The sequence below is a fragment of the Lepidochelys kempii genome, chromosome 1, assembly GCF_965140265.1.
Source record: "Lepidochelys kempii isolate rLepKem1 chromosome 1, rLepKem1.hap2, whole genome shotgun sequence".
Classification (NCBI taxonomy): domain Eukaryota; kingdom Metazoa; phylum Chordata; order Testudines; family Cheloniidae; genus Lepidochelys; species Lepidochelys kempii.
This window is the reverse complement of record NC_133256.1, coordinates 79,029,374-79,041,716: the sequence shown is the minus strand read 5'-3', so window position 1 is coordinate 79,041,716 and position 12,343 is coordinate 79,029,374. Positions and strand designations below refer to the sequence as shown.

At 37.5% G+C, this 12,343-nt stretch overlaps 1 protein-coding gene across 5 annotated transcripts in view; it reads right to left on the bottom strand.

Moving 5' to 3' along the window:
* Positions 1-2,045: 2,045 nt before the first annotated feature.
* Positions 2,046-12,343, bottom strand: part of LMO7 (LIM domain 7) — a 178,147-nt gene continuing 167,849 nt past the window's right edge. For 4 of the 5 annotated variants that reach the window (XM_073346972.1, XM_073346981.1, XM_073346996.1 and 1 more), the window contains 6 exons: positions 10,928-10,980; positions 8,491-8,710; positions 7,197-7,502; positions 5,629-5,737; positions 3,869-3,971; positions 2,046-2,883 (listed from right to left, as the gene is read on the bottom strand). In XM_073346972.1, the coding sequence (XP_073203073.1) occupies positions 2,861-2,883; positions 3,869-3,971; positions 5,629-5,737; positions 7,197-7,502; positions 8,491-8,710; positions 10,928-10,980 (814 nt within the window). In that variant the 3' untranslated portion in view covers positions 2,046-2,860. The remainder of the gene's footprint in view (positions 2,884-3,868; positions 3,972-5,628; positions 5,738-7,196; positions 7,503-8,490; positions 8,711-10,927; positions 10,981-12,343) is intronic. The other variant, XM_073347005.1, reaches the window with a different exon arrangement.

Sequence of the window (12,343 nt, the reverse complement as noted above, 5' to 3'; positions counted from 1 at the left end):
CCCCATGCTGCAGAGGAAGGCAAAAAAGACCCAGGGTCTCTGCCAATCTGACAGGAAAATTCCTTCCCAACCCCACATATGGTGAACAGTTGTACAATGAGCATTTTGGCAAGACCCATCAGCCAGACATCTGGGAAAGAATTCTCTGTAGTAACTGAGAGCCTTCCCCACCCAGTGTCCCATCACTAGCCATCAGGTATATTTGCTACTCGCAGTCGCAGATTAGCTACATGCCATTGTGGGCAGTCTCATCATACCATCCCCTCCATAAACTTATCAAGCTCAGTATTGAAGCCAGATAGGATTTTTGCCATCGCTGCTCCTCTTGGATGGCTGTTCCAGAACTTCACTCCTCTGATGGTTAGAAATCATCTAATTTCAAGCCTCAACTTGTTGGTCAGTTTATATCCATTTATTCTTGTGTCAACATTGGCACTTAATTTAAATAACTCCTCTTCCTCCCTGGTATTTATCCCTCTGATATATTTATAGAGAGCAATCATACCTCCCCCTCAGTCTCATTTGGTCAGTTAGATTAACTGTTTCTTGTCAAATTTAGAGATACTTCAAGTAAGAAATGCATGTAGATAATCCAAGTTTTGGCTGGAGGCATTAGCTTCCACTTTCTTTCCTAGAAAAGGAACATTTAGTTGTAGAGATGGCTCTCAACCCATTCACAGAGGTAGAAGTTTTTAGCAATGGTAAAAATGTAATTTTGCTGCATCTGAAATGCCATACTATAAAAGAAAGTAAGAGATGATAAATTCAGTTGCCTGAATTTCAACTGTGTCGAGTGTGGAGAACAGAGGCCGCCACACAGTGCATACCTTTTAACTGCTTTCTTTTGGAGTTCTTGTTCCTCATCTTCATTATGACAAATTACTTATTGCAATGAGACCCACATTTACAGGTCAGTATGATAAAGAACTTTAGCATGCACTAGCCTTGTCATCCCCATTTCCTTGAAGGCATTTACATTATATGCCAAATGTACCAAGTCAAAGACAATAGGTCCACAAGAACAGCAGAACAGGCAATTTACCAACTTCAGTGTGATCAGGTATTTCTAAAGGAAACCTTATATTTAAAAACAACTCATAGTAAGATTTGTAGGCAATTATTTGGGTCAAGAACCAAATGGAAGTTGAGGAAAAAGATCAGTGAAGCTAGAATGTTGGTGAAGATAGATAAATAGCACTTGATAAAATGGAGGAAAATTACTGCCTAGATTTGTGCTAATCTGTTTCCCAGGCTCAGTTTAAGAAAACAGGCCAAGGCAGAAAATTTAGTATAAAAGGTTACATCTCCTTTATGAAAGGATCCCTCCCCTGCTTCCTTCTGCTGCTGCAGCTGCGGCTTCTCTCTCTACAGCACACTCACCTCTCCTTATCCTATCTAAGGTTCAGAGCCCAGTCAGATGAAGAAACATTCTGAGGGCTTTGACATAAGATTTGCTGCCCGTTGATGTGTTACTGCACAAGACTTGAGTCTGTGCCTCCCTCCCCTCACCCTTTTTTTGATGCAAGCCACCAAATGGTCAAAAAATGTCTTGTGAGCCAAATCGTATGCATCTTTGCACCTGTCAAGGACTGTGCAATATGACTGGTCACAAGATTATTTTTCTGCCATTTCAGGGTCATTGGTAAAAAAAATGTTGAGAACCACTGTCCACGATAGCATAGTACACATCCCACCAGAGTTCTCTAACGCAGCAGCAATTCAGAGATACCTTCTGCACTTCATTAAACAGCCTGGTGACCTCAACAAAGCTTTTCAGCAAAGCTTCCAGCTATCCTTAATTAACTAGCACATGTTATGCAACACAGACGGTCAGTCAGGTCACTTGTACTAAGTTTCAAAAAGAAAAAAACAAATGGAGCTTGACAGGAAAAAAACCTACTACATTTCAATCTGGAGTGAGTGAAACAGCATATAGCAAGAAGTGAGCCATTAGTGTCCCTGTGTATGCATGGTGGTGGTATTGTAAATATTAAACAAGAAATGTTTTACCAAAACAAATTCAAACAATCATATTTATTGTTCAGCAAATTCACTCTATGCACCATTCATGGCTCTGGATATTTTGAAAGGCAGGAAAGAGAAAGAAATACCTAATAAATTCAGTATCAGAACATTTATTTACAAAGGTACTGGAATTCAACAAAAAATTCTCCACTTTCTGGATTAACTTCTTTGATGGGAAACGGATAGTTATATTTTTCAATTATAAAGAGAAAATAGACTCCTTTCCTCCAAAGAGGTTCCATTGTTCTTATGCAAAACATTATGCCATCACCACTGAGCAAACAGCCTATACTTTGTACTTTACTTTCAAAAAGCAAATAGTAAACAGTTTTAGAAACCAGAATACAGAAAGCAAACATTTTGGTGTACATTTTAATGCAGCTTCATATTATTCTAGAGACTTCACCTCGTAGCATATGTCAAAAATAAAGATAGCAATCACAAATACATATTTATATTAACTATTTCAATAGTGCTCATTTAAGAGCATAAAAAACAAAATACCCTCTTCATATACCATTGGAAACTCTGCTAGTTGATTATCAGCCTCAAAAATGTTTTGAAGTTATGACTGATAAATGTTTGTTCTCCCTTGTGCTTTTAAGTACATTGAACTCAAAAAGTGAATGTGTTTTCCCCCAAGAGAGTTCCTTCTTGTGATTACATTCTCATAAATAACTAAAGTTGAATGAAAGATACAATGCATCTTCTACATAATCTAGACAGGCAAAAACGTTACCCTTAAAAAACAAACAAAATACATATTTATAGATCTACATCACCAGCAACCACCTCCTCTTCTATCTGCAACAATGGTTTCATGTTTATGGTTGCTTCACATGGAGGTTGGCTGTCCAGCTATTGGGGTCAGGGAGAAATAGAAAAAAAGGGTTTTAATTAAGGAAAAGTTTTTTGGAGTGTTTTAGTAAACGTAAGATACTGAGTTCAAAAATGCTTGTCAAAATATCATCATTAATCAATATCTGTTTGCAGTTCCCTTTTGCAAAAGGTAATTAACACAGAATCAAAAAATGCTTTTTATTTAAAGCACCAGCACCAAGCTCACTAAGTTCGAATTTTTGTAAATGGGAATAAAGGAAAAAATTCTGTACCGCATCCTTTAATTAAAACCTGCAAGTAAATCAATCCACTGCTGATCTAATACTCCCAAATGAATAACTAATCATGAGGCTATAATTCAAAAAAGAGTAGCTTTGGAAATAGTAACCAACATCCTATAATTAGGATAAACTAATCATTTTCCTAGTATGTGCATATATCAGTTTTATAAGTAGATGCAATTTTGCAGCGTGACTGATTTGTTATTTAGTGAACAGCAATGACTTTAAGGGTATGCCTACACTGCAACCAAAGGCATTATTCGAGCATACTGTAGTCACAACAACAGTGAAGCCACAGAAGCAAGGGCTGCAATACGGACTGTACACCCCATCCAGGACCACCCAAGTGGCTAGTCTGTGACTCTGTGGCTTCACTGCTATCGTTAGGCAAGCTAGCTCAGATATGTCTACACATGCGACAGTCACACCTCTGACTGCAGGGTAGCCACACCCTAAGGTGCCACTTTCCCAGATTTGTAAAGAATGAAGCACATCCATCATAACGGGATGGTAAACCATTGCACAGTATGTTAAGGGAGCGGAGAGTACAGCCCACAAAGAGAAACTGAAATGAAATCTTTATGAATCAATTCACTAATATACCAGGCTAGCACTAAAAATAATAGCCTTTGATAAGTGCAGCAGTAGGCAGGCTCTGGGGGCCCCAGAGCAAAAGTAGAAAATAAAGTTTTCACACACTTATGATAGTCTGGTCTCCTTACTTTTAAATTTGACATAGCAGTCGTTGCAGAAGAGTTCATTGTTTCGGATCCTGACTTCAGCTCCTGAGTGCGAGCCTCCGAGGTCGCATGCACAAGCTGTGCACTGTATTAAACATCAGTAATTAGCAACTTGTTACAAACACGGGGAGAAAACATGTACATAAGCAGCTTATAATAAAAACCAGCGAAGCCTGAACCATAAACCCAAATTAGCAAAAGCAAACATACTATTTGCAGATTAAAATGCAGCCAACCAGATGAGACATCATTTAAAGGTGATGACTAGCAAACTATTAGAGATGCACATTCTAAACATATAAAACAGAAATGATTCAGAGATTAGCTCACGAAATCTTGTTTAAGGTTCAATTTCTCAGAAACAAAATTTTAAAAAATGGCACAAAAGGAAAGAACTTGTTCTTGAAATGGTGACAGCAATTTTGGCACAGAACATTTGAGTGTGCCACTTGCAGATTCCATGCAACACTATCTGCTTTTCTTTCTGTTAGCTTTCTTTTCAAGACAGGAAGCATTTATGCCCAATTATTCTAAGTGTGTATGCATAATTTAAAAGAATTCTCGGGAGCTTCAGATTGCTTCATTTTGCCAAAACAGAATTCTTGCCACCTTTTCTTATGCTAATATTAAAATGTTTAAGCATAGTGGGCGAACAATGCATTACTATAGCGTGAACTAAGCAATAGCTCTCGACTCTCCAAGCAGGCAGAGGACACACATGTACATCTAAACCGCATTGTGTCTGGATGGACTGTCTCTGTATCGCCGTTCACAATACATGCATGCTGGATTTAGAAAATAAAATGTTCTGTAGTCTTCAAGGGGGTTAGCATTTGCAGCCTATGTGAAAAATGCTACAGTATGATGGCATCTAGCAAGGGTATCAGGAGAAAAAAAGGATTCTAGAATTAAGATATATTCATTCAGCTGTTCCACAGGGCCTTACACACATCGATAAAAGCCCATATATAACATCTAAAATAATAAATTCAACTCTGCAGTACTTTGTTCAATGGTGCACTAATCCTAAAACAATTTCCTTTAGAAGAGATCATAACTCCTCCTATGTGCCAGTGCGGGTGAGTGCAAAGGGGTAATTCCTCTGTGCTGACTACCCATGTAGCAGGAAATAACATGGAGGAAAGGCAGTGGAGAGCACCTTGTGTGGATTTCTATTCTTCCTTCTGTGCAGGGGTACAGAAGTAGGTGGAGCCTTGGCTCCTTCCCCTACAACATGCCACCCAACACAGCTGGCACAGATTACTTCTTCCCTTTAGCCTGGGGGGAACCAATGACCAGAGACACTTAAGTCTTAATCTAGTTTCTTGTCTATTCCTGGAGCAGTGCATCTATGTGTTGTCCCTTACTAAGGGGTTTATGGCAAAGTGGCAAAGTCACAAGTGATTTTAGCTGACTCAATTTTTGGATGCCCAACTTGACACACCATAAAGTGGCCTGATTTTCAGAGAGCAGGTGTCTCAGCATTTTCTGAAAATGCCTTTTTTTAAAACGTGAAAATTGGAGTGTAGATGTTAAAACTTTAATACTACTCCTCTGATTGTTATTAAAGTGAATGCTTAAAGCCTGTCGATAGGACTGTTGCATGGACATATGCATGTAGCACACAACATGAGTGGAGCATGTATCATGTGATTAGTAGAGCCTTTGCAACCAGAACGCCAAGTAGCCATGCGTGCTCCAAGTTAGTTCCCGTTTCTTCACAGTGTTTCTCCAGCTCTCACCTTAAAACAATGTAAATGATAACAAAGACCAAGAGATTCGATGATCATGGCTGCTCCTTTGCCCAGAACGTTATTACAGTATGAGCATATTTTCTTCCCACTGACTGACCTAGATACAGAACAAGAATGTGGCTCAGGCCCTCAAAACCACTTGAAAAGGTTTAAAATATAAACAAAAGTGATCAAGAGCATGTTGTCATGATAGAAAGCATTGAAACAGAGGACTGTGTGCTGCAGTAATGAGCGGAAAATTAGGTTATCAGGAAAAAACATCAAAATTAATGTTCTGTAATTAAATATGCAAGCTATAAAATCAAATTTAAATGAGAAAAAATATACAGAAACACAGACAAAACAGAAGTGAACATAAGATTTTATGCAGCATTCTTGTGCACTATTTTATCATGTTAAATGCTGGTTGAAGAGGAGTCTAAAACAGATATTGCTAAGCTTGGAAACTAGTGATACATAGCTTTTGTGCTCCTGCCTCATTTCTTATCTGCAAGGAACTATTATTAGGGCTACACTTTACTAAAACCTTTGCCAAGTACCACTCTCTGTAGATTGTTAAGTAACTGAAGTCTGGTTCTGGACATACATTATATTAACTCCTTTAAATATGTGCCTTATAGAGGTCAATTTCCATGGGCCAACCAGAATATTTGAAATCCGAAAATGGAAGGCAGAACAAGAGAAGCAGCCATTTTTAAAATGGTCATTTTCTTACACTATTAAAAAAAATTAAGTAGTCTAGCTTTTAAAAAATGCATCAATTTATCAAAATGTTCATGAATGCTAGAACTAGGAAGGGTGAAGGAATGCTTTTGCAATGGTCGCATTACACCTATTGCATGTAATTGTGTGTGCATGAGTTTCCACAATCATATATACATTTGTTTAAAAAAGTTTTAATTACATGAAAGAGCATGGTTACCTTCAGTCCAAAATAAACTGTAATTAGTACTTCCTTTTCTGGATTAAAATAATGGCCTACCCTACAATTACCCAAGATCACTAGCCATGAACATTCCTGAGAATTCCCTGAGAAGATGTTGACCACATGTCTGCAAAAGAGATGTGGTCAATAAAATGTGGGTCTTAAAATTTTATGTATTTATTTTTTAAACAAAAGATTCTTACAAAACCAATACATGTCAGAAGTGATGTCTGGAAAGTACAAGGAGACTTTTATTATCATTTTTGTAACCCATAAATAATTTTGAGTTGAGTGACTACAGATTTATTGCTTCACCTGGGAAACTTTCTGAACAGCTCTGAGAAACATGGAAGTGATAACACTGTTCTTCTATGGTATCTTTCAGCTAGATAACTCAAGGCACTTTTCAAATATTAAGTTTTACAACACTCCAGTGTGGAAGTACAGTATAATTCTGTTTCACACACAATCAGACTCCAATACTAAGAGATCAAGTAGCTTGTCTAAGATCAAAGCAAACCAGTGGCAAAGCTTGTACAAGACTCCAGCTACCCCGCTGTAACTACTGTATGAGTGTGTCCACAGTTCAGCCTGCTATTTATAAATTTTCAACAGATGGGCAACTACTTACCTGTTCCGCTGCTGAGCTCCTGATCGGGAAGCAGAGGTAGGAGACTGAGCACGAGGTACAGGCGAAGGTGCTGAGGGGAAACTGTGGGATGAAGTTGCTGATCTTCCAGAGCTGGCTGAAGGAGGTGCTACACTGGAGGAGGGGGTACGCATGTAAGCTCGGTTCGAAGACGACACTAGTGGAGCAGCAGAGCGACTAAAATCTTGGTTAGATGACAAGGATGTGGAAGAGGCAGATTGATTCGTCCAAGGCGGAGATCTCCATGAACTTGTTCTTGAGGAATCAAGGTTATCTAAAGATTCACCTCTGAAATGTATAATTGTTATGTGCAGAATATTACTGCCCAGAAACATATCTTCTTATGAACTAACACTTTATCATGCTTTGATTTTACAAAAAAGAAATATTTAAGTTTTCACAGTACACGAGGTATCAAAATATTCACTGTATCTATTTTAAAGGTTGATTTTCTAAGCATAATTATTTTTGATAACCTGAATATTTTATTATATTCCTTTATTAAAAATATTTGAAGCTGCAAACTGTTTATAATAACTGGGCTTCACTAGCCCTAGGGGAAAAAATGACCAAAGAAGGTGAGGCTAAAGCACGAAAGATAACAGCAAAATACACTTCAGTATAGCTTTATCAGCGTGAACCAAATCAAATTGTTTTTATTTAGTAATGACACCAGATAGTGGTGGTGTTTGTATTTTTCTCTAAGGGATACCAGTTCTAAAATAGATCAATCCCTCCCCACCATTAGATAGTCACATTGTTCAGAAACCAGCTGTTGGCACAACTATGATCTCATGACTGATATCTTACTGTTTCCTAAGTGACAAACCCAACGTTTAGACCCTATGCAAGCAACAAACACAGAAATTCTGAAGTTTCCGACAAGATATTTGTGCATGTTAGAAATTACTGAAAATTATTCTTCAGAACCTATAAGCTTTATTTGAGAACAAAGTAAATTACTGAGGTTCTCAAATACATGTACAAATGACAATGCACATTAATCATTAATTCACATTATGGGTATATCAAAGGAGAAATAAGCAATTGAGGAAGTATTTACAGTTCACACAACACCACCTTTATACTCCATACTTGCAAATATTTGATCTCAGCTATAACAGAACCAAGTTTTACCCCACTATGTTGTGACTCAAATTAGCTCAAAATCTTTACTGGCTTTACAATCTGTGCTGCAAAGCAACATTAGAGCGCCCCAAATCTAAATATTATCTAGAGGCAAAGTTCAGTTTACAATTTTCAACAAGCTTCCTACCTCTTCATTGTATTCTTGTGAAGATTAACAGGGTCCTTATGCACACTAGAACTACGCTGCCTAATCCAGCTGTTGTCTGTATGTAGCGATGTTTTCTTTCTCATTTCCTGAAGGATATGTTGTCTCTCTATTTCTGCTGAAGACTGAGCACGCTCTTTCTGAGACCCCTTCTGTGAATCACTGACATTCCAAGACTTTTCCAAATATTTGTTGTTTGTACCTAATTTGAAAAATACAAACATCTGTCAAGTTTTAGGGAGATAAAACACAAAAGCTAAAATTAAAAAGCAAATTGTAAAACTAGTGTTGTAAAACTACTGAAGCAAAGTATGCACCTTTGTGTTATTAATATTTGATGAAGTATAAATTTCACCATTTTAATATTGACTGCCATTACTAAAACAAATATTACCAGACAACATGCACATCAGAAGCATTAAAGATATCACCAGACAAAAAGGGAGATATCCAGTGTCAAGCTAGCAGTGAACTATCAAAAATCTAAGTTAAAGCACAGAAGCAAGCACCAGGTGTTCTGTACTTCTCGGCTATAATGCCAGAATGGGGTACGAGTTATTTTGTGCTTCCTCCTCTGCCCCCCAATATAAATATCCCTAGCCTGCTTTTCACAGGTGTAGGGTTTTCATGTGACTAGTGACAAATCAAGCAATACATCATAATTTACAATGTGGCAATTTACAATAAAAAAATCAAATAGAGACAAGCAAAAGCTGCTTATCAACCATGGTACAACATCACGCTACTTTTAAACAAATGGGTATTCCCTGCACTTTTAAGGTCAGATGAAAGTCAGAAAGATCCTTTGCTCTAAAAGCCTGAACTCCCCTCCCTCTTTGAAAGAGGCTCTTCTCCAGTAATGAAATGGAAGCCTGCCGGAATACACAACTGCATCACAAGTTCCTTCTCCCCTTTCATAATTTATAATCCACACCCCCTCTAATTATAGGAATTATTCCCTGTTCAAAATGTCAAATTTATTGTGTTTTAGAGGAGACAGTCTTGCTTTATAAATGTATCTGCTTCAAAAACGCCCCTTGCTGGAAGCATTTTATCTACTACCTAGTTACTGGGATATCTAGGCCATTGAAGGAAAGGTCAAACTTTTGGTGTAAGGCATCCTTTGGTCCTTACTTGACATCTTAAAAAGGTAGAAAAACAATGCCATTCTCCTCAAAATGAACAGAATTACTAGTGTTTTAAAAAAAAAGGAAATTGGTTTTTATTCAGCTATTCTTTGTGCTAGGCCTACTTAAGTGAACAAAACAGTAAGTCACTTCAGTTGTAATAGTCCCTCTTCTAATACTGCTTTGACTACAGATTTACTATTGGATTTATTGGTACAGATTAACTTGTCAGATATTTCTGGAAGTCTAGTCATCTCATTAGTTTTGGTGATTGAGACGTGATTTGAGAAAGTGTTCTTCTTGCCAATTTGAGATGCACTCCCACCTTGGTCTGGGTTAGCATGTTCCATCTGATAAACCATTTGTTTTCTTGTAGCCTCCAGCTCTCGTTTTTTTGCCTTTTGCAGAGTCTTCATACTTTGCTTTCGGTTTAACTCCTCTTGCAACAGCCATTGGGCAATACCACCTAATGGTTTTCCATATTCACCTACAGTCACGTTTGCATACACAAACCCATTTATCACTTGTACAAAATTTTTTTTGTAAAGTAGCTTGTTGTATCTTCCATCATATTGTCTTTAGTAAGTCACCCGCATTCCCTTACATACTATACTCGAAGCAGATTATAAAATATCTAGAATATAATTTCTAAAGAGAATGGTATGTAATCTTATATTTTAGCAGCTCCTTAAGAAAACTGAAGCCATTGTTATATCCCCAGGAAATCATCTCCAGCTGTTTTCTTCCCATATATACATTGTAAATGTTGCAAAACAATTTTGTTAAGAATAGTGCCCCAGTTTTTGTAGCACTGAGTTTTGTTATTCCCAATTCAAATGCACTAGCATATCGTACATCTATTATCCACATTAGCCCCATTGTTTCTATATTCAATCTACCACAGAAAATGTATTAAAATACAGCCTTACACATAACTGTTTAAAAGTATTAATGCACTATATAGATTATGATTACAGGATGACTGTAATCCATACTACTTTAAAATAAATTTGAACTAAAGTATATCTTAGAAAAGCATCCATTCTGAATTTAAAGACACTGACTTTTGGATAATTTACCACACCTCTTAGATAATCTATTCCAGTGGTTAATTTTCCACACTACTAAAAATCTGATATAGTATATGTATACTTGAATTATGAGTGGCAAACAAAAACAATTATTTTTGACCTTCAAATAGCTAGTTGCTGTAACTACCCTTTGATTGTATTCATGTTTTCATGCAGTTAATCATCAACTTAAAAAGATCTAAGAGCAATTAAAGTCCTCACCATTTTGACTTTTGGGGTAATCATCCAGTTCTGAAGTCGATCTAGATTTATTTCTATAAATACAGAAAACTTGTATTACCATAGCTCTAGTCATGGTGCAGGATACTGTTGGGCTAGGCACTATACAAACACAGATCAAAAAGATGGTCTTGCCCGCAAAGAGCTGACAATTTAAGTATAAGACAAGATATAACAGATGGATAGACAGACAGACAGACAGAGAGTATAAAGAAATATTGAGGCAACACTAGTCAGCATTGACAGGCTGTGGTCTCAGCACACTAGCGGTATAATCTATTGTTATTTAGTACTAATCTTGCAGTAATTCCCAGAGACCTCATTTACAGAGTGGAGCATCATTCTCCTAGGTGCTCTACAAATATTTGTAAATATGGTCCCTGCCTCATTCCCCTAGATCATTAGACTGTAATACCAATGAAGATCAGAGACAGTGCAGCGTACCAGTCTAAGGAGGACCGTTTCAATTTTTTGGGTGCATACTTATATTTTTAAGTTTGTTACATGTGATGTATTTACCACTTCCTAGTTTGGAAGTGCTATTGCTGCTGAAAGAAAAGTATGGCCTTACATGCAACCTGAGGATGTTTCTTGGGAAAGCCTTGTGGTTCATTGATCCTATCGTGCAGAGGAAAGTGCCTACGGGTTTTAGCTGACAAAAGTCATCAGATGCACAAGAAAATGAATAGTAGGCAAAAGTGTTCTGGCTGCCCAATGTGAAAGTTAACATAGTACCTGGCTGCTCTATGCTTAGCTCTAGCTCATGAAAGTGAGGCTCTGACTATACATACAAATATGGTGTTTATTTAGAAAAGCAACAAAGAGCTCATTTCTTGGGCAGCAGCTTCAATATTTAAACTACAGAGGGCTGTTACAGCAGCATCACTGTATGCATTCATGACCCAGTGCAAAATGAGTCCGTCGTATTAAACCAATATGGCCTTTGGATGCAATATTCTTAATAATCGTATACAGTTTCCTGATCTCCATATTAACTGTTTGTGCTAACATAGTCTGACTGATCAGTTCTTGCACTGGTGAAGAGCTGGTGTTACAAATGCTCAACTGCTTATAGAAGCAGTTACAACAGGGAACAAGGAAGCTAGACCGGTGCTTATGCCTCTAGCACCTTTGGCCTCTCCCCATGCCTCCATAGCATAACCATTTGGCGCAAAAGCCCTCACCACTTTGAGGACAGAGCACTAAGAGGAAAGAATTCCCATCAGTAGACCTTAGTGAAATATTTTGGACAAATAGTTTATTTGCCAAAAAATGCAGTTTTGGTCAATCCAAAACTATTTGTCAATTTGACAGGAATTTGCTAAATAGTTTCAGCCATTTTTCCCCCCAGGATTTAAACACCATTCACAAAGTGGAGAGGTGGGGAAGAAGAGGAGA